At 38.7% G+C, this 27,028-nt stretch overlaps 1 protein-coding gene across 3 annotated transcripts in view; it reads left to right on the forward strand.

Annotated features, from left to right (window-relative positions):
* The window catches only part of snx7 (sorting nexin 7), a 49,003-nt gene extending 22,792 nt beyond the window's left edge, over positions 1 to 26,211 (forward strand). For 2 of the 3 annotated variants that reach the window (XM_053342454.1, XM_053342456.1), the window contains exon 9: positions 23,285 to 26,211. In XM_053342454.1, coding sequence (XP_053198429.1) covers positions 23,285 to 23,368 — 84 coding nt within the window. In that variant the 3' untranslated portion in view covers positions 23,369 to 26,211. The remainder of the gene's footprint in view (positions 1 to 23,284) is intronic. The other variant, XM_053342455.1, reaches the window with a different exon arrangement.
* The last annotated feature ends 817 nt before the right edge of the window (positions 26,212 to 27,028 follow it).

The raw sequence follows: 27,028 nt of genomic DNA on the forward strand, positions 1-27,028 counted from the left end.
AGGTCAATATCGGCTGGTAATATCGGTTTCAGTTAATGAGTAAGAATTTCCCAATCCTGTCCCAGTCCTGGACCTACAGTAGCAAGGTGAAGTCTAAAGTTGCAGCTTATGGTTTACACCATCTTTTCTGTTTGGAGCCAAGACCTTCCAGACAAGGAATGCAGGATGTTGCCTTTCACACTGTGGAAACACCTCAGTTTTATTGAATGAGAGTCGGTGGCACTTTAAGGTATTTCCACATCAAGCTGTGTTGGTTGCTGCTTGGTATCTGATGATGTACTTTAGCTGTGTCCAGTAGATGGATCCAGATGTGTTTTGTATCTACTTTAATGAGATTGAGACAATTCTATAGGGTTCATTATGTATTCAAACTGTTGCTATAAAGCAGCATCTGTATTCAATCAGCCTTCCTTACTCAATTAGTTTCCAGTGCTGCTAACATATCAAAAGAGAACAATATCTGTGTGTACTTTATTTCTTTTTAACAGTGAGTGTAATATCACTGTATGTGTGTGTGCGTGTGCATGTCCTTGTCATATTTGGGTTTCTCTGCAGTGCCTCTCCCTGCAGCAGCCCTGACAAAAACACTCATCACCTAACACAGTTGCCCCCTCCAAGCAAATGCAATACAACAAATGAGTGTGTGTGTGTGTGTGTGTGTGTGTGTGTGTGTGTGTGTGTGTGTGTGTGTGTGTGTGTGTGTGTGTGTGTGTGTGTGTGTGTGTGTGTGTGTGTGTGTGTGTGTGTGTGTGTGCGTGTGCGTGTGTAATAGAATCAGCCAAAGGGTTCTATTCTACTGAATGTGAGAGCATTTCTATAAAAAAGAGAAAAAAAGTATTTGTAATAAGCTTTAAAACATTGATTATTTGTGGATGCAGCCATGGACATGCTCGACAATGAAAATGAGGCTGACTCCTGCATATTTAATAGTTCTACCACATAAATGTAGTTATTACTCTGTACTTAATTTTCGTTTTTTAGAAATCAAATATTAATGAATCTGGAAGGCTCCTTTTTGAAGAGTTCTCTGTGTTATTGTTGCATAAACAGCTGTCATTGTTTGATGTGTAAACATAGTTTTACTAAAAAATAAACTGAGAGAAATAGTTCACAGCATTGAGCTCCAACAGTGTCACAGTGTGAGTCCTGATAGAGACATTCATTCATTCATTCATTCATTCATGTGCTCACCAGAAGTTCTACAGAATGCAGAGGCTTTTCATTGAATGCACATGTCCATGTAGCATGGTGCCACTTAAATAATAAATAATAAAACCTGCTCTGTTATATATGGACAAAGTTTCTCACAGCATCACTTCCTAGCCACTCTATTCAGGCTTCCCCACACAATACAATCAACCCTTTTCACATCACACACAGTCATTTGAGCCGTTGTTTATATGAAAATATTGATTAGTTGCAAGTGTTGTTTAAGTGCTGTTTGCAGCGCCCTCACAAAAACTCATACAAACACAAGTTACAGTCAATAATTCTTACAACCTTGAGCTGATGTCATTCTGTGCAGGGTACAAGTAGTTTTCCACCCAGCAGGACACAGTAAAGTAAAGTTAGTTACTTCACTGAGTTGGAAGTGTGCAGTCTGTCGCCTGCAGCTCTACATCAGCTGACTGTGACTGCTCCTGACATTTCCATTACTCCTTTGAAAAGATCCAAAGTGACATGTGTATTGTAATGTAGATGCATTTTTGATCAACAGTCAATGCAGTGGATTACTGCATGCCTGTAAATCTTGCACTTAAGTGAGCAATCTGAATCTAACATAGGAATGTGGGTTTCCGCCACCACCAATCAAAGCTATTGTATATAGTAGGATGCAAAGTCAAAGTCAACTTTATTGTCAATTCTGCGACATGTACACAACATATAGAAGATTGAAATTACGTTTCTCTCAGAAACATGGTGAGGTAGACAACAATACAAACATTTTAAAAAATAAAAACAACAACAGTGCAATGAAAAGATAAAACACATTAAAAAAAACTGCAAATACAATGTATCATAGAATAAATGCAGACCATGTATATAAATTAGTGTTTGATATCATGAAAAACTTGGGTGAAGTCATCCTGGCCAGCTGTAGTGGTATACTGCTGCTATTGAAAGATGTCCTGGCTCTGTTTCCCATTTGCCTTTTTGTGTGTGTGTGTGTCAGTGACTGAGTAGTAAATTCAGTACCTAATGATTCTTACCTGACAGCTCCTTGGAAACCAGACTCTTGTCTTTCCGAGTCTATTGTCGCTCCTCTTGTTTCTGCCAACCAGCACAGACTTGTAATCAATCCAGCTTCTTTCATAAAAACAGCACGGCATCCATATCGATAAAAAGATGAAACCCATCACTATTTGTTTTTGCCCTCATTTGGCCTGAGCTGGACATGTTTTCTCTGTAAGACAAGTTTGTCTTTGTGCAAACAGAATAACTTCTTGTTGGAAGGCAAGCTGGAGGCACACAGATCAATCGTCCCCTGTAATGTATGCAATAAATATTCCATGACTCTGATTATTATTAGATGTTTGCACGGCAAGTCAGTACATCAAGCTGATGCAGCTCAGACACTCACTTGTCTTGTTAGTGCTCTGTTCTCTACATTTATTAAGCAGCAGTGGGCTCTGTCACTGCGAAAAAGACAGAAATGTGAGGATGATATTTCAGCTACAGGTCATGAGGCAAACTAAAATGTTACTTTCTCTGCTTTAGCACCTTTATAATCCAACCGAAACCATTATTTATTGCTGCAACATACAAATCACAGTCCTCTGGAGTCATTTGAGGGGAAACATGGTTCTATGACAATATACACCATATAAGCAGTAATTTGTCTGACAGTGACAATACTAACAGCCAGGCAACAAACATGGACACATCTTAGCCCCCGCTCTTTTAAAGGTGCAGTGTGTAGAATTTAGTGTCATTTAGCAGAAAAGACTTGGCATAAATGTTAATAAGTGTGTTTTAATTGATGTGTAATCAGCTGAAAATAAGATTTTTATTTCATCACCTTAGAATACGCCCATTATATCAACAGAATAAGAGGGTCCCCTTCAACAGAGGCCGTCATGTTGCTATGGTAGTCCAGAATGGACAAACTAAACATTAGCTCTAGACAACCACCTTCAGTCGGTTGCAATCTGCAATCTCAACACTTGATGTCACTAAATCCTGCACACTCGTACTTTTAAATGATATAGGAAAAGTGCACTGCAGTTAGCTCAGTTAGCAGGTGAGATAGCTAATTATCTTCTCAGCTGTAGCACATTAAACAGCTATAAAACACTGAAACTCTGGATATATAACAGGATGCTCTTCATTGTGAATGAGACCTCCAAATACCATCTTGGCTCAGCACTGCCCTCCGTTAGACAAGACTGTAAAGTTTCACCATGTCATCTGCAGAAGTTGAGAAACATTCTACTTAATGCAGAACAACAACCTGGAGGCAACCAATCATATTTATGTTGATTCTCTCAAGAGACAAACACTCAGCTATTTTTTGCCCACCTCAGTCACGTAAATGTACTTCACTCTCCGTTAAATAAGAAAAACTGTACAAACACATCACTCCAGAAACAAACTAGATTATCATGTGCCGGTGGAGTGGGAACGTGAGGAAATAACTGTCCAATCAGAGCCGAGTAGGTTAATTATATACTCAACACAGCTGCAAGCTTCAGGCTCACAAGAGACAACAGAGAGGTTCTTCAACGACACTGCCAACAAAACACTTGTAAGTTACAGTTTGCAGTGAAGTGTGTTGCAATGTCTCCGTGCCCCTGCAGCTCAGCTGTCAATCAAACACATAAACTGAGGCCTGATATATCTAGAAAGACCTAGAATTGTTTCTGTAGGTAATAAAAATATTAATAAAGTGAAAAATCATTTTGATATATAGGATGACTTTTGTAACCACAGTTGAATTTAAGTTAATGTAGCATTAATGTATAAAAAAACCAAACTAGGACTATGATCATTTAATATGAGACTGACCTGGAGGTTGGCTGAAGGACAGACAACACAGCCGTCAGTCTCAGACTGTCAGGTATAGTCCCTGGAGTCTACCGGGCATCTTTGAGAATGTGTATAAATCAGTACAGTGCTGAAGCAGAGTATTCTCTGCTCAGCCGAGTGCAATGAAAAACAAAAGTTCAGTCATAGCATAACACCAGTCCACAGAGAATGCAGTCATACCTTGCCCAAAGCAGGGTTATAAGCTATTAAAAATACCTTTCAGTAATGGGATTTTGTGGTAAAAAATTCTCTCACTGGAAATAACCAGTCACCTAAAACCAGTGCTATTTTGCCCCATCGTTTGTCTCAACATGTTTTATTGATTTACAGGCCTGTTTGGACAGGATGCTGGCATGGTAGATTGATTTTAGTATTGCATATCCATTGATTTCAATCCTGTCTCCAGCACATTTGTTCAATTTCCCTCCCCCTTCTCCCCATATTAATTACAGCCCAAGATACCTGCTGTTTTTAGGAACATTTTTGGATAATACCTGATGTTTCCAAGCATATTCAGAAAGCCTGCAGGTGATGAGCTTTAATTCCTGTTTTTTTATTCTTTATTTATTTGATTAGCTCTGTACTTTATGTGTTGTGTATTTAAATAACTTTCAAAATGTTTCTGAAAACCTTATTGAGATTATTAAATGTATCTACCCGAACATACTGCAGTCCTATTAGGAATCCTATATGATGAAGAAACGGCACAGAAGCTATTAGTCAGACCTAGAGGTGGTCAATATGGCTTAAATCACACTATTAACTGTGATAAAGTGCATTCTCTGGAAAATAAATGGATAACAAAATAACAATGTCTGTTCTTGGTTTATCCAGTAAATTAAATACAAACCAAATCAATTCATCACATTGATGCAAACATTTTGTAAATCAAACCCTTCCATGCATTATTGCCGGCAATGGCCTAATGTAACCAGAGACATTAGAGGGTAACGTCTGGTACATTACATCTGAAGACTTTGTTGTTGCAGTTTTGGCTATCATTTGTATCAGTTATTATAATGTTGTACTCACCAACCTCATTAGCACCATGTGGAAACATGGCATCATCGCTACGATGACGTCCAGAAGGGTACAAATCCGGAGCATTCAAACCATCCAGTTCCGAACAGACCTACAGTTTATCCAGATTACTAACCACCGTGTTTGGAGCTCAAAGTGACAAGAAGCACACCTTAATGTTACTTATAATCTGTCACAGGAAAACTGAGTGTACACAACTTTATGTCCGGGTCAAAGTTGGAACACAATGTAGGTTAGTTAGCCGTTTGGGAAATACTTTTACTATTCATCTTTTTAATTTTCTCTTCTAAATTACTTTAGGGTTCAGTATACTTAAAACAATGTCATACACATGATGCCGTATCTCCCCAGACGGAAAGAGGCTTTCTTCTGACTAGCCACACTATTGGATGTCTTTGTAATTATAATCGAATCATATAAATGGTAAATATCAATGCACACTTGTGGACAGTCTCTTCTCAAAGGCTCCATGGTGTTGTACTCAGTTTGCAAACTGCTATCAAGCTTTGAAGAATAACTACAAACTAGCTCCATCCCAGCATATTTAAAAATGCAACATAGGATTTGGGGGAAATGACTGTAGGTGGTTTAGCTACATAGTGTGTGACATGAGAGTGGTGGGGACACTGCCTGCCCACTGCACCATTTAGAATGGATACTGAAGTGAATTCCTACAGTGCTGGTAGTCAGATTTAACCAACCATGAGCAGCTACTACTGGGGTCTCTGTGTTTCCACTGGGTAGACAGGGAGTTCAGCAGAGCTTAAACAGTCACTAGAAGTACATCCATTCATACATGAATTGCCTTCAATAGATGCAGCCCTACTGCTAATTAAATGGTATTGTTCATGAGTCCCAAATATCTTAATAGAGCACAGTAAATAGTAAATAGTGGGCTTGTTTATTGTTTTTTTACTGCCACAAAAGAGGAATACATCTCTTATTTTGATTCTCCACCAGTGCTTGTCTTGCTACGTTACCAACAGCTATGCAGTCAACAGACAAAATAGACCTTGCATTCTAACTTTGTCACTGTAAATGAAGGGACAAAGAATGTAACACAAATTAAATTGAGCAGAAAAAGGCTTTTACTCACAAATGTGTATTATTGGAAAAATCACCAACAATAATCTATTGGATTATGTGTGCAGCACAAAATAATAATAATTTGGTGTTCTTATTTAACATCTCTTACCAAGTTTGTTGATTGTAGTTGTCATGCTGGTTGTGGTGTTATCTGATTATGGGTCATAACTGTTCTCAGGTCTCTTTTGGAGAAGAGATCCCAGTCTTAAAAAGATTGCCTGGTTAAATGAAGTTAAGTAGTTAAAAGATTGTGTTGTATTTTACCACCAAATGCTGCCTAAAGGGATGTTTGGAGTTCCATAGCACACTGTGAGCAAACAGTCTTAGTGTCCTATGGAGCGATCCCAAAGAATGAGATCACTTTTCACTATTGCTGATATTGTTATTCAGGTGCAGATGTAGGCTACTGTAGCCATGGGGCCTGTGAATGATTTATTGGACTTGAGCACAGAGAGGCGGCCTATAAGAATCTAATAAGACACCCGCACCTTGGAGGGTTTTATACCACCTAGAAGAGGTGCAGGGGAAAAGTGGGAAACAAAGGAGAGGGGGGAAGAGGAAGGGGGGGTGGTCGGAGAGACTTAATTAAATATTAAATTGTCTAAAGGAAAATAATTTGTAACCAATGTCAACTTGTGCTGATACCTTTATCGAACATTTGTTTGTTCAAGTTCAAATGTGTGAATTTGGGACATCATCATTGGCATTGTCCCTTTTTTCTGCCATTTTACACTCAATACATGCATGGATAATACAAACTGTTAGTTTCACCCTACTGTCAACAATGAATTTCAATCATAGAATCTTGAGGGATTTAGACATTTTTCAACACTACCAAGTCATTGTTCTGACCATGAAGTCCTTCTGACAGTTATTCCCATATGACATGCATACACCATTAACACAGTGTGACAGAGAAGCAGGCAGAGGAGGACAAGTGTGACAAACCGTGTGTGGATGCCAAGACAAACTTACCTTACACAACTATTTTCCTTTGTGTTGCTTTGCTCTGTGCAACAGCACATTTGATTTGAAATGAAACTGTGACCAGCCCTGCGTCACCCAGCCAGCACACTATTAACAGAGCAGGATGCTAAGCTGACAGGAGAATAAAGACAACAGTGTACAGGAAACCCACTCATACACACAAGTATCTCGATGTGAACACCACTTGAAACATCAAAGATCTGTGATGAAGAGAGGGAGGTCCAGTAGGTCTAGAAGCTGTTTAGGGCCAATGGATGCAAGGATAAACATTGATGAGCCACATCACAGCACTGTGTGACATGTTCCTTCATCCCTGAAAACAAAGGTTATGGTAGAAAAATATCAGTAAGACAGTAACCTTCAAGAATGAGGATCCAAGTACACCAGATGCCGCTGCACATGCATGTGTTTCAGTTTACAGATCTTTGCTAGTTTGTTGTGCTACAAATCACAACCTGCTAGTGAAGCTTTCCATACAGAACAAGATTCATGCACATCCGCAGTTGCAAGATACTATCCAATCACTGTCATTACTCTTTGGAGCCATTTATAAATAGGCTACGATAACTACTGTCTTCATGGGTGAAGGAACATGTCACCCAGTGCAGCGGTGTGGCTCACTGATATTTTCAATAGTTTTTGGACAACAATGGCGTTCTAGAGCACAGAGGAATAAGATATATTACGCTTTGAATACACATACTTATAAGTAGGAGTAAATAGTTTGTTTTCCTCTCCATATGGGATTTTTTCAATAATAATTCAAGAACACTGCTGAATCTAAATGAACCACTGGAATCATGTCAGGCTTGGCTTTTGAACATCTAGCTACAGTCTTCAAGTTACAAGTACCACTAACAGTTTATCACCCTATAATATCAAGGTTTTTCATTTCATTGCTAGTCAAGGTCGGACCTTAATTCATTCTCTGGCTAGCACTATTAATTTTACTTACTTGACTGCAGCCTAAATTTTCACAGTCCGCCTTGTAGTTCTTTCAGATCAAGGTCAGATCACTTTCCCACCACGAACCACTCCAAAATTAATTTTTAATGACCACTTCTACTAATGGGCCCTGTTACGGCTGTTTTGGTACACATCTAATTATAATTGTTGTGTTCAGATCTGCCCAAATAAATTACACCAACCAGAGTCTGATCCAACCACACTGAACAATACACCCTTTGACACAAGGTGAGGAAGAGACCCCAGGATAGACATTGTAGGAGTATTAGTACTTCGTTATTTAATTACCTTGTAATTGTGGGCACCACTTCCCATACATTTAGCCTTGTATGTATTGGGAGGTTACTCAGTTTTCCCACACAGTGACCTGTCTTCTACCCTCCAGTAGCAGAGAAGCAAACAACTTCTTGATTATGAGGGACATTTAATATAGAGCTAAATGCTAGACATGATACATAGAATAATATGTAATAAGTATATTATAATACACAAAAGAATAATAAGGCTGTTAAATGATATTTGGAACTCAGTATCTTTGGAAATAGTGACTCAAAATGGTTAGAGCGGCTAAAGCATAGCAATCAAAACTAGGGAGAACTAATCAAAGTTACATCATTCTTTATGAATCTTTTTATGGTAAACAGTACATATACTGTCCATATACTGAGTAAATGGTTAATTTAACAGTTAAAGCCTGGAATGTAGCAGGAGTTCATTTTGCAGTGTTGCAAAGTACTGTTTCTCTTGAAGGTGTTTCAGAACCTTGAGATTGTATAGATAAGAGGTTCTTTGTCCCATTTCAGGTGGGTGTTTTTTGGTCTTTCTGTGGTACAAGTGGCCTTGGACTCAGTTTTATGCTTTTAGTTCATACCATCATTTTTGGATGTTCAGTCAGAAATAGTCTCTTAAAGAAGTCTTTGTGAGTCTGTTGAGCATCACTCATCTATCCCCACTTAGAGGGTTTGAAAGATCAGTTCTTCAGGCCTGAGTTCTGTTCTTACCACCTTTTGAATCCACTCAAGCTTGTCTCTTCTTAGGAATCAAAGATTAGTTTAACAAAATTAAAGAATAAGTGAACAACAACAACAAGTGTTGTAGGAGGTTGTCCTCCTACAACATGTTGATGTCCCCAGTAGATCACATCTACTTTGCATTTAGACAAAGTAAAATAAACAGTAGAAAATAGAAAATGGATGTAGGGATATAGATTTATACATCACTTTTGAAGTACTGTACTGTACTTGTTTTTTTCTTATATCCATCAAACATGAGTGGGTGGTGGGTCCATGGGGTTGATGGCTTATCTGTCTTCACATGGAGTTCATCAGAGACAAAAAGGGTAACCCAGGAAATAAGTGTGAAGGGAATGTACAGAGCTCTGTAAGCTGTGTGTAACCCCCGGGGATGTGTGTAAATGCTATTTCACAATAGCAACCCTGACCTCTATATGTCCACATACACATACTGCGAGAGGGCAGTAAGTGTAGAACGACAAAATGATATGAATACAATGGTTGTAGCATTGTAGTGTGGACAAGAAAAGTGAGGTTTTAAAACACGCAGACTCAAGTGTATGAATGTGGGTTTGTGAGCCTAGTTTGGGTTAAGACCGTGAAATGCAGTAAAAATGTATGAATGTGAAGTTAAAAATCTGCAGCTACAATGCCCAATGTAACGTTAAAAATCTCTGGTGCCTGACGTGACATTGTGGTGATCTTAAACACCGCTCTCCTACTGCTTTTGCACTTTTTTACCCAGCCCGTCACTTCCCTGGCAAAAATGTTCAACTGTTCCTTTAAGGTGTGGCAGTTGAGTAATGTTATTGTGGGGAATTAATATAATAAAATAGCTGCTTTTCTGGAACATTATCTCATGTCAGTGCTGGAACACAGGACAGTAGCATGTTCTAATGCATCATGCATCCTTTCGTGGCTTTCACTGTGTGGGCTTGTGTAGATAACAATAAGCACGTGTGTTTTGATGCGTGTCAGAACACTGCCAGTGTGTGGGCTCGCATAGAAAATAAAATGCATGTGTGTTTTGATGCGTGTCATACACTGTCAGTGTGTGTTGCCCATCAGGCCCTTTTTTTTTCGCTGCATTAGATAATGTACAAGAAGATGTTATGATATTGTTGCTGAAACGTCACTGATGGACTTCAAAAGTAGGCGTTAATTCTATCACGCTAGGAGACTGATTCAATGGGACACTGTTGCTCACATGTGCCAGGCTGTGGTTTGTGTAATAAACCATTTATATTTTGCATTACTTAAAGTCTACATTCAGTTTTCATAGCTGTTTTTTCCTCCTTCACCATCTGAATATTGTTGAATATCAGCAAGACAGAAGAGACGAGGGTCTATCATTAACATCAGAAATATTCAACACGTGACTCAGCATTACAATAATCAGTTCAGAATTTGCATCTATTGATGTAAAACTGGCATTCATGACTGGTTTGATTTTTGAAATATCCATGTACTGTATGAACATGGATGGCTGTGTCACAGGAGGTAGAGCGAGTCGTCCACTAATTGGGAGATTGGCAGTTTGAGTCCCGGTTCCTCCAGTCTAAATGTTGATGTGTCCTTGGGCAAGATACTTAGCCCCAAATTGCTGGCAATGGCTGTGCCAACGGTGTATGAATGTGTGAATGTAACGTAGCTTAAAAGTGCTTTGAGTGGTCATAAGACTAGAAAAGTGCTATATAGGTACAGTCCATTTACCATTTACATGTGTGGTCATACAGCACAGTGCAAAAAAACATACACGCTTATTTTCATGCATCAAATTCAAACATACACTCATCTAAACCTTTTTACATTTAATATATAAATCACAGGACAGTACTGGTGCAGCTTGTGTTTACTAAATCAAGCAGGTATTAATGATGCAGTAATCTTTCATTGATATACAAGGCTGTGAAGAATCTGTTCTGCTCAGCTCTGCCTTTACCATGGATGGCAAAGGCAGAGCCTTGTCACCATGGTTACCTCATAGCAACAGGGTATTTGGTAGAGAATGGGACTGATATGAATATGTGAAGGATGTTGGTTAGATTTCAGGATTATTTTTACTGTCATTTATAGAACTGGACCAGCTGTTGAAAGGTATTGCTCATATTTTTGTACTGAAGGTTCCAAAACCTCATTATTTGGTCCAGATTATAAAACAGTTAGTTCCGGTCCTTAATTATGATTGGCTGAGCTGTGTTAAAGCTGTAAAATATTCTTTAAGCACACACCTGTGACTGCATTACAACAGTATTACTGCACCAATTAGTCACCTATACAAATTGTTACAAGTGTCCGATTTTGTTGTGTTGATTTACTGTGTGGGCTAAGTGTGGATGAGTGGTGGAAAGATGGGAGATGGGCAGAACTAGGGCTGAACGATGTAATCTGATCGAAATTGCGAAATTTCAGACAACGCGATCATGTGGTCGCCAAAGCTGCTGTTTTTGCAGCGCTCCTGACTGACCCAGGATCTGTTGTGTCAACTATTTTACACATAGGCTACATGCCGTCTCCCTACCATTGTGCCAAGTTCACCAATCAGAAGCGGCATGCTACTCGTGGACAGGTCACGCTAACCAATCAGTATTAACCGGCTCCTTAATTATAATTATTCAGAAATAGCTTCAGCTGGACCAGAAACGGAGTTAGGGGATTTAATCCCCAAGAAAACCAGCACGTCGGTCATTTGGGAGTGTTTCGGGTTTGAAGCTGCAGACGTGCACCAGAAACAGGTACTGTGCAAAACCTGTCGCGCTAAAGTTGCAACATCCAGCGGAAACACAACCAATTTGTACCGGCACTTGAAAAATCAACACAAGCATTTGAATGACGAAAAAGTCCAGTGAAAATGATACTCAGGCCCACTGTAGCAAACAGACTACAATTACAGCATGTTTTGCCAGTGTAACTCTGTATGATAAGAGCAGCGGAGACACTGAGAGATGTCACTGTGAGATTTAAAAACCTTGTCCGCACGCTGGACAGAAGATATATGATTCACTCCCGCACCTACTTCAACCAGGTTGCCATCCCACAGCTGTACGCAGAGTGTAAATGCTGAGTGATGTAAAGATGTCAGGGAAGCGAGTATTATTGTTGATTAAGTACTTTTGGGATTTTATTTGTTCTGCACTTCACCCTGACTTGTGGTGTCAGCCTTTGTTTAAAAAAAAGATATGAGTTTTATTTTATTACCATTACTTGTCAAATTCACTTAAAAAGATAGTCCAGGTTTCTTAATATACAGTAGGGTTGAATAAAGTACCTTAACTGCTGCTATAGATGTTGATAAGCTAGCTCTCTTGAGCCATAAAAGACTGACCTTGACCTACCTACTTGACTGTTGGGCAAGATCCTTTTTTCCTTTATTGGAATTGTTGAATTTAGTTTTTCTTATTACTTATTTAGCATTGTTTAGTTTTTTTGGAATTGTTTTGTATTCTATTTAACTTTTTTTTTTTAATTAACACAATTAAGGATTTTTTGCAATACTTTTTTTAAGTACTCTTTTAGTTCTTCATTTGTAATAACTGCCATTGGTCTTTAGTTTTTATCCTTGCATTAGAGTAATAACATTTAATGTTTTAATGTTACTGTACATTGTGAATATTGCACTGAAGCTTGATTTGAAGGAAATCGTGAATCAAATCGAAATCGCAATATCTGCCAGAAAAATTGCAATTAGATCTTTTCCCAAAATCGTTCAGCCCTAGGCAGGACAGAGGAGGAAGATAAAAAAAAAAATAAAGGAGATGGGAGGAAATTAATGAGAGGGAAATTAATACGACATTCCTTTATTCCCTTATTAGTCCCACAATGGGGAAATGAGCTGTAAAAATCAAGAAATGAAGCTGGGACCTTTAAGACAGATCCTGAAGACATTATAAGGTCAAGTGTTTCTTTTGCCCAAAATCACATTATCACTGTCAGTAAACAGTAAACAGGTCACCTGGCTGACCCTGCCAGAGACAGACACTGTGTTCTGGGGACAGTGAACCAAACTGACTGGGTCGTAGTGACTTTTCCCCGAATACATTCAGGCCACCTGCCAAGAGTCAAACACCCCTATACCAGCAAAGTGTTAACATTATTCAACACTACTTCAACAATTACACAATTAATGGCAATATTCAGATACATGATAATCACCCCAGTTTCTAAGCATGCTTGACTAGCCTGATAAGCTAGCTTTATGTTTTTGGGCAACCATTCTGCTAAATGATGCTAAAGAACTGCATTGCTTGGTGGAAGAGTGATTATTTGTATTAATATATGATTGCATGTTTTGTTGCTGCATGTCTTTTTTTTTATATAAAACCTTGCCAGGTATATATAGTAAGCATTTTCTAAAAGCAATAAGCCATGGCTGTAGGCTGTACAGGCTGTAGTTTCCAGTGATTTTAGAGCAGATAAGGCCTCTTGTGGCGTATTGATTTAATATATATTGTTTTCTTCTTTAGCTGAATACCATCATCTTCTCTGGCAAGTACATATGAATATTGAGCTGAAAAAGCCATTATACAAATATTTATATAAAGCTATGTTTCCAATTCTATTTGTAATGTTAATAATTATAATGTAGTATTAGATTAAGAAGCTATTGGCTTTGACACTCTTTAAACTTCGCAAATGCAGAACTACACCACAGTTGGTTAAAGCGTGTGCGTGTGTGTACTTGTACTTGTATAACTATCAATGTGAGAACCTAGGGTTGTATCAAGGAAGTGAGGACATTTTAGCAGAGGTGGGTGGAGTAGCCAAAAATTGTACTCAAGTAAAAGTACTTTTACTTCAGAATAATACGACTAAGTAAAAGTAAAAAGTAGTCATCCAAATAATTACTTGAGTAAGAGTAAAAGAGTGCTTGCTGAAAAAACTACTCAAGTACTGAGAACAAAACGCTGCATAATGTAGCTTCTGTTTGGCGCTTTTTGTAAGGTAACATGCTTTCAGTATGAGGCCAGCTGTTCCTCCTCACATGTGTCTGCATTGCCGACTGTTGATTCTGACATTTTTCATCCGTTTCTCTTTTTTGTTGCTACGACTGTAAATTGTAAAGCTAACTCGCCCCGTTGCAGAGACGAGACTGCACGGCTACGTTTGATTGGTGAAACACAGTCACGTGGTAGAGTCTTTAGCGGAAGTCTCTCTGTCAAAATTAAAATGAGGCGTACACGGGGGAGATAAAAATAATGTCGCGTAGATAACAAAAAGAAAAGTGTAAGGAGTACAGTTTCTTCTTCACAAATCTACTCAAGTAAAAGTAAAAAGTATAGTGATTTAAAACTACTCCTAGAAGTATATTTTTTTTCAAAAACGTACTCAACTAAATGTAACTCGTTACTACCCACCTCTGCATTTTAGGAAAGTGAGGACATTCCTCACTTTTTAACACACTTTCAGGCTGTTTGAGGCTTCAGACTTTGGTTGTAGGTGAAGGTTAGAATTGGGTTTAGGTTCAGTTTATGCTAAGGGTTTGGTTTGGCATTTAGTTATGATAATTATGTTTAAGGAACAGGGAATGCATAATGTCAATGAACATCCTCACCAAGATAGCTATTCAAACTTGTGTGTGTGTGTGTGAGCAGGGTTGAAGTATGTGCCCCTGCTGTCTGTGTGTGTTTGTCCTGATTCTCAGTGTTTACCTGTGCTGCAGCAGCAGTGGAGCTTGAATAGCTGTCGGCTGATCAGGCCTCTGCTTTCCTAATGAACCTTGTAATTAGAGTTTTAGCCCTGGCTTTACTGGGAATGAGGCTGAGTGCATGCTGCTGTGCTGTGTCATGGTGTATTTATTTAATAGGTGATTGTGTGTCTGTTTGTGTGTATTATACTGTATGCATGTGTTCATTTAAACCTCCTGCTATCTCAAAGGATTACTCTGGCGTATTACGCTTGTTTTTAATGTTTGCAGTTAACCCCATCCAATATGATAACATTATTCTCACTGCACTCCTGAAATATCAGTAATTCCTTATTGCACAGAACCACAGTGCTTGTGCAGCTACTGAAAGTACAGTAGGTCAAAGATGAACCAGCCAAGAGTCGCTTTGAATAATGTTAACATTGTATGAATCGGCAGTGCATGATTTAAATGTCCGGTGGAGGTCAGAGTGGTGTGTGTGTGTGTGGGTGTGTGTTATGGAAAATTTCTACAGGAGACAGGACTTTGAGTTTTGTCACAGAATGGCATATCATTTTTTATAATTATTTATTTTAGCCTTTAAAGTTTTAATTCCTTAAGATTTTCAAAAATTCACTCAGATTTGTATTATACAGGTCTGAATTTTCTCTGCAATAGCCATTCAATGTATTTACATACAGTAATGAGCTACTATGTAGGCTAGTAGTTTTTAATGACACACCAGATTCTGACTGGCTATCTAAACTTGCAGGATTTTCAGGAAACTATGCAGCATGGACTCCAGTCGAATTCATCTAACTTTTGAAGACTGACCTTTGTGTCAAAGCTGTAAGCTATTACTAATGCTAACATCTTTGCTGCTTCACATTAAAAGTGTCCAACACGTGGCAGCCAATAGAAACACTATGTATTTGTGACTGTGGTTAAAGACCGTGTAAAGTGAATTCAGACATTTTCTTCTAAACACATTAAATAGGTCATAAATGTATTTCTAAAAAAGGTGTAAAAAGCATTTCAACCTTTTAGATTTGAATTGTGGAGCTAGGCTTCACAAACTGTGTTTCAAGATTTCTGTGTTCAGGATTTAGTGGGCGGGTCTGAAAATGATTGGCATAAACTCTGACAGTGATTGTTCATGTTGGATGTTTCTTCTACAGCTGATCATATTTAAGGAAGGTAAGGTAATAAGAGTTGTTCGATGAAGAATGATGAAGTAGCTTCTTAAGGAGTGTTTGAACCTGTAATATTTGTTACCAGACTAACCATGCATTGACACCTGAAGTATTCAACCTTTAAACACAGTGTTTCTATAACTTCAACCATACATAGTCACTATGTGTAATAGGAAGAAGGAACTGGAAACATGTTGGTACTGGATGTTAAGTCACAGTGTGATTATATTTACATTTGTTTTGCTAAATTGTCAGATATAGTGTTATGATTACCAACAGGAATAAATACCCAAACTTGAAAAATAAGACCCATGTTGCTCTGAAACAGCACAATTCATACAAGTCATGTGTATCATTTTTAGCATGAAAATTAATTACAGGCAAACTTTAAAAAGTGAATAGAAGATCAGATTTTTGTTACATTTAGGAACATTCTCTACAAGATCTTATGGAAAACCAAAAAGTAGATATAAAGGCAAAATAAAGCAATAGACATTAGAAAGCAGCAGAGTCTCTATGGGTTTCTTTTAGAGGCAGAGTAAGGTTATCCCTCACATTCTCTGCTAGTTTGTTCTGAAAATGTGGAACATAAAACTAAATCAAACTTCATTGTCATCAATCTTTGTTCTTGGATCAGCAGCCAGACTTTAAGAAGTTAGCTTCATATGGTAAAAACAGGCCAGCAATATATAACCAGCCACCATGACCTCACAAGGCCCTGGGCTTAGCTAGTCCCTCCAGGCAGCATGTGATTGGATACAGTTTTGTACATGCTTCTGAGCGCAGGATGAAAACTAGTGACTTTAAAGATTGTTGCTTATCCAGAGAGCTGATATGATTCCAGACTCCACCCAATCCAAAGCTACAATACCATGAATTTCTCTTCTGTTTGTTAACTGGAAATGAATAAATCCTGTTTCCTTTCCTACCAGCTTTCTCTGTTGTTGTCAGATTAATGCGCTACAATTTCCTTGTCTCATGGCTTTCTCTGTAGTCCTCCTTAAAGTAGGCTGTGCTGAGTCGACAGCCTGTTAAATCCAGGCTCCTTGGACAGATTTAGTGCTGCGCAGGAACATCTGCTTTGTTAGAAATACCCTGAGTGTTCTAGCTGCCTCTGTAGCCGACGGCAACCTTTCTTTCTATTTAAAATAACATTGTAAAGACATCAATTAGTACTAACTCTAATCACATTGCCCTGTATGTAAGCAGGTTCAAACATTTAAAACATAATCTGTGGTGGTAAAATACAATGTTACAGATGGCATATACGTGTGTGTGTGTGTGTGTGTGTGTGTGTGTGTGTGTGTGTGTGTGTGTGTGTGTGTGTGTGTGTGTGTGTGTGTGTGTGTGTGTGTGTGTGTGTGTGTGTGTGTGCGCTTTGGGAACTCTTAATCTGATCAACTTCACACACACGGACTGGGACTAAGCACAATATATATGACACTACTGTTGCACTCTAATATTTATATATTTATTTATTTATCTGTAGTATATACTTTTTTTTCATGAATGTAAAGATTTGTTGGTTTCAAAGTTCTATCTATCTATTTATCAATATAATCTATCCAAACAAGTGAACAGCCAGGTCTGTTTGATATAAACACCATCACATCACAGCAGGGCGGGGTTTCTTAGCTCTAACTCAGCTTCAGATTTAGTGAGTGTTACTGCTGTGGACCAGAGGAAGAGCAGCACCCACTGTTAAATAGTTTGGACACACAACAACTTAAATAAACAGGCATGTTGCTCAGCTCAGTGTCTGAGTGCAGTGGGGGCTGTTTGATATAAACACTGTCACATCACAGCAGGGTGGGGCTTCTGGGCTCTGACTTGATGAGTGGAACAAAGGTGCACATCTTGCTACTCCTCAAGAGAAAATGAGGAGCATACACAGGTAAAACTAGCCAATAGGAGTGCAGACACTTATGACTGGCAGCAAAATCAACCAATAATAATAATAATTAAAACTGCAAGCAGTGATGAACGGGCCCTCGCTCCACCACGCACCGCCCCGTACTCGCATGTCGTTGCATGCTGCAGTCACATGGCAGACACAGCGGGCACGTAGAAGTCTTGGCACCGGGGCTTGTAATGAACACTGTGTGATGGGGCTAAGTCACATTGCATGTGTCCACTAGGTGGCGCTAGAGATCACCCACCAATTATATGTTATGTTGCAGTGTATGATGTGGAGAACACATCCTGTAAATTTCATGTAAATCGGATAATGTTTGTCATATGAGGCTGACTTCCTGTGTCCAGTAGGTGGCGCTGTGTATTTGACACAGTATTGATGCATAGATGTGTTCAGGGCGGGACCCTCTACATGCATGATGAATTTGGAGTGGACAGGACAATGTCTGTAGGAGTTATAAGGACTTCCTGCCTAATGGCGAAGCATCGAAATTGTCTGCACAGCCACGCCCAACAGGAAGAAGTCATAAAAAAGCTTTTGATAACTGGTGTTATGTCTTACCTGAGTCAATTTCAGGTGTAAATACTTAAGATTATGAGAGTAATTAGTGAAAGAATGAAGCAAGTGACTTCCTGTTGCCAGTAGGTGGCGCTATGACTGTCACTAAATACGAGACTGTACATGTGTTCAGAGCAGGACCCTGAACAAGCATCTGAAATTTGGAAAAGCTCAGACCATGTGGAGTCAAGTTATGAGGGTTTGGAATTTCATGGCGAGACATCGAAATTCGCCATGTCACCATGGCAACCAGGAATGACGGAAGAAAAAGCTTTTGATAACTTTTCATCTCCAATGTCTCAAGATGATTGTGTGTGAATTTGAAGAGGATGGGATGAAATCCCTAGGACTAGTTTGTTCAAATATGATGCCTGGAAATGACCAAAAAATGCACCAAAATTGAGCATTTTTCCCAAGATGGCTGACTTCCTGTTGGACTTTGGGTATGGGTCCAAATGGCGTTTTTGTGCGTCTGGAGATGATACATAAACCTAGCGAGTTTCATTCTTCTATGTCAATCAGGAAGGCTGAGGTTCAATTTTGAAATATTCAAGGGGGCGCTATTGAGCGATTTAGCCACGCCCATCCCTTTGAAGTATATAGGATGTTTAATGACCCCACTCCAGACGTGTGTGTTGAGTTTCGTTACCGTGGAGGCATCCTTTGCCCCTGAAAACTGTAATCGTATTTTCATGGCGTTGAATGTGTTGTCATGGCAACGGTATTTGATGATGGGTCATGAGTTGCAGACTGTAGCATCACCAAGGTCTTATGTCTCAGCTGAGTTAATTTCAGGTGGAAATACTTAAGATTATGGGAGTAATTAATGAACAAATGACGCAAGTGACTTCCTGTTGCCAGTAGGTGGCGCTATGACTGTCACTAAATATGAGACTGTACATGTGTTCAGACCAGGACACTGAACAAGCATATTAAATTTGGGAAAGCTCAGACCATGTGGAGTGAAGTTATGAGGGTTTGAAATTTCATGGCGAAGCATCGAAATTCGCCGCGTCACCACGGCAACCAGGAATAACGGACGAAAAAGCTTTTGATAACTTTTCATCTCCAATGTCTCAAGATGACTCTGTGTGAATTTGAAGTGGATGGGATGACATCTCTAGGACTAGTTCGCTCAAATATGATGCCAAATTCGGCATTAAAATCAATAATTTGATTCAAAATGGCCGACTTCCTGTTGGTGTTAGGTTATGGGTCCAAGAGACTTTTTGGTGCGTCTTGACATGATGAACATGTGTACCGAATTTCGTTTCTCTATGTCAATCTGTGGCGAGGGGCTCGATTTTCTTGATTTTGCAGGGGGCGCTAGAGAGCCATTTTGCCACGCCCATTTATGCAAACCATAAAATATCAAATTTTTCGCCGGGTCTGGCTTGCGTGGAAACTTTGGTGACTTTTCAGGCACGTTCAGGGGGGCAAAAAGGCCGTTACTTTGTCAGAAGAAAAATAAAGGGGAATAATAATCATGGCAAAAACAATAGGGCTTCGCGCTGGTCAGCGCTCGGGCCCTAATTAAAGCTGCAAGCAGCGGTGAACGGGCCCTCACCCCCCCATGCATGTCGGTTTACAGATACAATAGGGCTTTGCGCTAGTCAGTGCTCGGGCCCTAATAATAATAATAATTCTATGTTTCAGTCTCAGTTCAGTCTCACTGGTGAAGATTGTGTCTGGATTTAAACCATTTCATATATGAATCCCTTCTCATATTAATTGTTCTGTTTGTCTAATGGTAAATATATATTACACTAGTGTTTATAAGGAGGACAAGATCAGCTGCTGATGGAAAACATTTGACTTGTGAAATAATTAGAATAAATGTAGAAGAATCTTCTCTGAAAGGTCAGCAGTCACTTTTCATCTCCCATCACAGTGTGCTGCTGCCTCCTGTCTTATGTTGCCTAGGAACCAGGATCCCTGCATCATCCTGTACATGAAGAACACAGTGGAAATAAGTCTTGGACGTTGTTGTGTTCTCCTTCACATGATGATATGTTAGACCCTCCCTTTCTTTCCTTCTTTCTGTCGCATGAACTAAAACTAAAGCCAGGCTGAGGTAGAAAGAGGGAAATGGTTGATTTGATTTTTTGTAAAGATACATATAAGTCACATGTACTGGGTTTTAGTCAATTAGTCAACTGGTCAAGTAGTCGAGTACTAAACAACACTAGACAGCCAGCTCAGTCTCATGGCATCTGTATTGGTCTGATTACTCATCTCCTCAGTGTTCTCTCTTTTCACTATTTATAACTTCCCCTTCTATGAGAAACAGGAATATTTTCTCTAAAAAGACATTTCTGTGGAGTTGTGCCACGCAACTTGATAATCAGTACAGCACCACAGTTGTGCAGCTGATGTAGTGATTACACTGCATCTAGATCAGGAGTATTCAATTCAAATTCACTGAGGTCCAATATGTGAAAATGTCCTCATCATAATGTGTGTGTTGTTTTTCAGTCTTGAAGTAGCATTGTAGTTCCATCAGCATCTGTGTCTAGTGGCTAGATTGTACACTGTCACATAAATACAGTAGAACTCATGTATTAGTATTTACACTCTACTTGTGGGATTCAAATCAATAATGCAATGAATAAAATAAGAATAAAAAAGAATGAGATAAATACATTTTCTTTTCTTATATCTCTCTTTGGACCCTATCGACATTTAAGTCAAACAACAACATCTCTGGCTCTTAAAATCAGTCCCATCACCAAACCTTCAGCCTGCACTGCCTTGGTGCTGCCAAGGTGCCGTCTGGTGCAATTGAGAGAAATTGGCTGTTAAATGGAGAGTTGACGGGCCGAGGCTGACTGATTGCTGCCTCTAAACAAACTGCTATTACCTTGGGAAAAAAATGCGGCTGCAATTTATAGATGTGTGCTGACAGAGTGGAACCCGAGTTCATTTCACTTTGCCTTCCTGCCTGCCTCCTCTGCTGTCTATATAACCGCTTTTATGCCTTAAAAGTGCAATTTGCTTTGTCAAGTCCTCTGCTACACAAACACATAGAAACACAACAGGACTGTCTGATCGCCTCTGTCACTCCAACAATGAGATGGAAGAAGAGAGAGAGCAATTAAAGGAGAAGTGCTGGGGTATAAACTGGGGGAAGCAGTTCAAACACTGACTGTTTTCTATGTGATAGTGCTGATGACAATCATCACGCTGCCAGTCGCTCAGTGCTGATGATTATCACTATGATGATTATCTCTTAAGTGAAACATATTCATCCCCAACCTCAAATGTGAAAATGATGTTACAATAAAGAATACATAAGAAAACAGAGAGATTAGTATTGTGGTTGTTAAGAAGAACATTATGCTTTGATCTGATGTTCTAAAGCAGAGATCAGCAGTCAGGGTCAAGCATAGGTCTGTTTTTTATCATCATCAGCTTTGTTGACTGGAAGAGCAACATGACAGTGTGATGATAGATATATGTTTTATTAGTTTCATTATTTTAATTCATCTAAGAATAAAAAAACAAATATGTTCAGTGTGTAAATGAAAAGTTTGAATTTACTATGATACTTATGCTTGAAAGTACTGATGCTGTTGTCATTCTATATATTTTTACCCTCACATACTGTTCATATTTTACAACCTCACAGGGTCTAAGAATCCTCTCATAAAAAGTGTCTATACCAAACATTGAACCACAGATGTGTTTAGAAAGCATCAATAGTCGATCTGACTGATCAATAAATGTGATTAAACCTTGATTCATGTTTCAGAGAGCAGAGAGAGTGTATTTTTTAGCTTTTACACCACTAAACATCTCCTATCACACAATATCATGTCCTATTTAACCTAAGACATGAAAATATAACATAGCAATAATGATGTAAATGTATTTATAACTTTATGGAAGTGTGGGGTTTATTGTATAACCATTAGAGCCATCAGTCTTCACTGCTACATCATAAAAAGAAATCTTATTCAAACTATTAACTATTCATTTAACATAAACACATGGCAATAGATACAGAGATAATTTGACCCAGAACAGCCTCCATGGACAAAGATGTGTAGCATCTATATAAAAGTATAACATTATAAAATATTTTCATTGTTGTGCATTTTAGGCCACTTTAGGAAAAGTCCCTCCCCCACAGCATGCACTGTACAGCTGCCAACACTCCTGTTTTCCCGGGTTTCTCCCGTATTTTAGACTTGTCTCCTTCCTCTCTCCTGTTTTGTCTTTTCTTCCGGGAATCTCACGTAATATTACAGGCCCCAACTTTGTCTGTTAATAATAATGAGAAGCGCACAATAACAAAGGTTTTATTTTGAAAGCGTAGACAGGAAGCTGCCGCAGGTCCGTTAGTTGGACAGAAGCTGAAACACAGTGAAATGTTTTAACAGTAAATAAAAGTGCACATTTACTGACTAATTATTAAAAACCAGGATGTGATGGGTGAACTATCGTCATGGTAACTTGCTCAGCTCTAATATCTCTGCACATTTTCTGCTGTGTGTTGCATTAAGTGGCAGATAAAAGGCTGCTGCTGGAGAGAAAATTAATTAAGCTGAATGGACAAGAAATGACCAATAAATGCAGCATGTTTCTAAAGTCTAAAAAATCGTTTTAATAATCGTGATTATAATTTTTTTCCATAATCGAGCAGCCCTAGGATTACCTGGTGGTGTTACAGTTACAGTAGGAGTGTGTGTGTGTGTAGACCACAGCTGCACCATCATCACTCAACATCTGGAGTGCTGTGACTTGAACAGTAACTCATATACTGCTACATACAGTAATATAGGAGACACAACTCTGAATGAAGTTTCCTGTAACATTTTTAATATGATGATGATGATGATGATGATGATTGTGGTGTGTGTGTGTTCTCTTCCAGTGCCTGGCTGTGTGGGAGTCGTTCCTGCTGTCTCAGAAAGAGGAGTCTGCTGAACAGAAAGAGGAGGAAGACGCTTCCTCTTAATGTTTTCACATGATCCAAACTTAAAGGTTGCCTCTTTCAGAACTACATAATGCACACCCACTTTTTTTGTCTGTCCTCCATAAAACTCCTCTAAATATAGACTCTAAACCAATGTCAACTCATGCAAACATGCATCATGTACGAAACAAGCGCACTCTGTCTCTCTTCCTCTCTGTCTGTCTGTCTGTCTGTCTGTCTGTCGGGCCAAAGATGTTAATCCCAGTCTCACCATTCCAGTGATGATGGTTCATCACTAAAACCTACACTGTGATCCAAATATCCATATGTTAGTGTTTACACAGCTCCATGTGCATGGCCAACAATGAAGTGAAGATTCCTGGTGTTTCTAGATTTTTTTTTTATTTTTTTATTTTTTATTACAGATGCAATTTTCATCTCAGCTCATCAGTGGAACCACAGTACAGGAAGCTGTTTCTCTGTTCAGGAGATTTCTACTACTGAAGTGTGACCTCATAAGTTCCCATTCCTCACCTCTCAAAAAAACCCACAAAATTAAAGATTGATTCAGGCCGTCCTGCTCAGCTCCTCAAGTTGGAACTTTACCATCAGGAAGTTTGATGTTGATTCCTTCATACCTATGATAATAATGATAATAATAATAATAATAATAATAATAGTCATAATAATTGTGCACAGTTTTCCTGCTGTGGTCCCTCTGCTGCTGTTTCTGACCTTTCAAACTTTGTAGTGATTTCACTGTGTTCACCAAAGAGCACTTTGTTGAGTATAATATTATTTGAACTGATCTGAATGATGACCAAAACTATGAAAATAAGAACCATTCTGTAATAAACAGTCCATCAATGGTAAATATTTCCATTTCTCTATGATTTATCTGCAACTTACATTTATTTTCATTACCAATGAATCTGTTGTTTTTGTTTTTTTTTTTGATCCATAAAATTTTAGAAGTGTTGATCAGTGTTTCCAGATGATGTCATCAAATGTTTTGTATTCGGTTTACTGTCACAGAAGATGAAAGAAACAAAGAACATTCACATTTTAGAAGCTGGAATCAGAAAATTATTTTTTTAAACAACTCAAAACAATGAATCAGTCATCAGAATAGTTGATGATTAATTGAATAGTTAACAACAGACTTTATGACTCAGACAGTAACAGTATACAGTATAATGGATGGCTGCTTCATACGGTGCCTTCTTTTTCTAATTGCTAAGAAGAGCCTGAACTCACCATGAACAAGCAGCTCTGTGCAGCAGGTTACTTTCTACTGAGATAAAACACATCTGTCAGGCTGCTGTCACATATTCATTCATCTCACAATGCACACTTTAATGATTTGAAGCCCCAGAATTGTGACCCAAAAATGTCACTAATACCAAACTGATGGAACCATGTGACTGAAATGTGATCCTGAACCTTAGCTTTATAGTTTATTAGCAAACAATACAGATGTCAAAGTTTTACATGATCCAGGAAAATTCATCTTTTCTGAGTGTGAAAGTTATCAGCCTTGAACACAACTCTGTAAAAAGATGTTAAGTTTTTTTTTTTTTTTTTTAGGGGGTCAAAACTGACATGGCCTGGTTTTATACACATACACTAACACCAGGATCAGACTACACACTCTCAGCTGCTGCTTTTATCATGTGTAGTGAGTGATGGAGGGAAAACACCACAAGCAGCAGGTCAGACTGTAACTACACACAGAGCTCTACAGCTTCTTTCAGACATGCACATTCATCTGATGGCAGTTTAAGGTGTCGGCCTCATGTGTCACTTTCCACCTGATACAAGACTGAATACTGTCAGAGGAACATAAAACATGCAGAGAGAGAAATGTGCTTCTAGTTTCACCTTCAATCATCTCTGTCTTATCAATAATGTCTCAATAATCATCTCATATGCACACAATTAGATTAGGAATCCATCAATGATGCAGCTGCAAACAAGCAAAGTCTTCTTTTCTTTACGTTTCACTCACCTCTCCCTCTTTCTGTAAATGTCTTGATACATCTGAACATTCATGTAAAACAGACAGATGCATTCTCCAATGTTCCATTTACATGTCTGAAAAGAGCTTAACTGTAAATTAAGAGAAGAAGAGGAGGAGGAGGAGGATGAACCTGGACTCTGACTCTAACTCAGGAGCTTTACACATCTTATTAAAATGTCCATGAATGCTTCCAGCTTCACTTTCATTCATAAAACAGTGATGAGAGGTGCTGCAGTCAGTCTCATGCACCTCACCTGTTCATCTGCAGGTGAGAAAGAACACGCTGTATGATTCATCGAGGTTCAAACAGAACATACTGTGTAGTCTGATCCTGCCACAGGTCAAACTTTCTATTACTTTAACATTAATGCGTCCAACATTTGACTGCCAGCCAGTTCAGATCATGTGTCTTTTTAATAGATTTGCTCAATTCTGAACTGATTCATTCAGGGTAAACACCAAACAAGTGAAATGATGTCATCAAGAAATGCATGGAGCATCATGTTTGATGACGATGATGATGATGATGATTATCTAAAGTTGGACTTTTGATGTGAGATCAGACTGGTGTGAATGACTACAGCACTATTGACCTGCTGTGAAACTTTCTAATGAAACCTGTAGAATGTTTGGTTGTTTTGTGCCAATGGAGATTTTAAAGTTTACATGTTTGATGAAGACACTCAGTGTCTTTGTAACATAATGCTTCAATGATCCTTTTATACTGATCGATTATTTTTCCTCTCTTTTTTTGCTTTTATTGTTATTGAATATGTAAAAAAAAAAATTAAAAAATCAAAAAAACAAGTCAGAATGAAATAGATGGTGAGATGTTGACATGATAATAAAGACTGATTTCACGCTATTGACTGATGTGCTTTGTGTTTGTAGACTGTTGAAGGTGGAACAAGTGACTGAAAGTGACTTACTTGTGTATTATTTCCTCTCTGGTGTCAATGGGTCTGTTCCAAACCACATACTTTCCTATTACTCGTACTAACTCTGACGTCATTTGAAGTATGTAGTGTGTTTCAACTGCATAGTATATGATTTTGAGTATGTCAGAAGTTCCTGGACGGTTTACTAGATTCACCCATACACTGTATATAGGATTCACCAGAATGCAGAGTATACATCAAGAGCTGACTAGTCACACTCAAATTACCCAAGATGCAACACAACTTCTGAAAAACAATACAAATACAAACGCCACAGATCACCACCTCGGTGGTTTCCATAGACTGTATATAAGAAATATGGTTTCAAGTTAGCTGCAGCGAGGGTATTTTTGCTTCCTGTTTTCAAAATAAAAGCACCAATTCTATCGTTATGTTTTCTTAATAATAAAAGGTAGCGGGTGTTTTATTTTGTGAAAATAACAGGAAGTGCGTTACTCGCTACGGCTAACTCCGAATTCGCAGCAGCAAAACTTTAAACAGGTGTTATTTGGACAAAGCGTCACATTGTGGATCTAAAGGGCTACTTTACTTTCTCGCCTAAAAAGGTTAGAAATGTGGATAAAGTGGTATATTTACAGAGTTAGAGCTAAAATGAAATCAGCTTCAGCCTGCTGATTTCAGCTCGGGTAGGGACGAAATGCATTGTGGGTTACCATGTAGTTTACTAGTGTAAACGGTCTGCTTACTATCTGGTCATTTAGTGTGTAGGATTGAAGTATGTAG

The sequence above is a fragment of the Scomber japonicus genome, chromosome 21 (assembly GCF_027409825.1).
Source record: "Scomber japonicus isolate fScoJap1 chromosome 21, fScoJap1.pri, whole genome shotgun sequence".
Taxonomy (NCBI): Eukaryota; Metazoa; Chordata; class Actinopteri; order Scombriformes; family Scombridae; genus Scomber; species Scomber japonicus.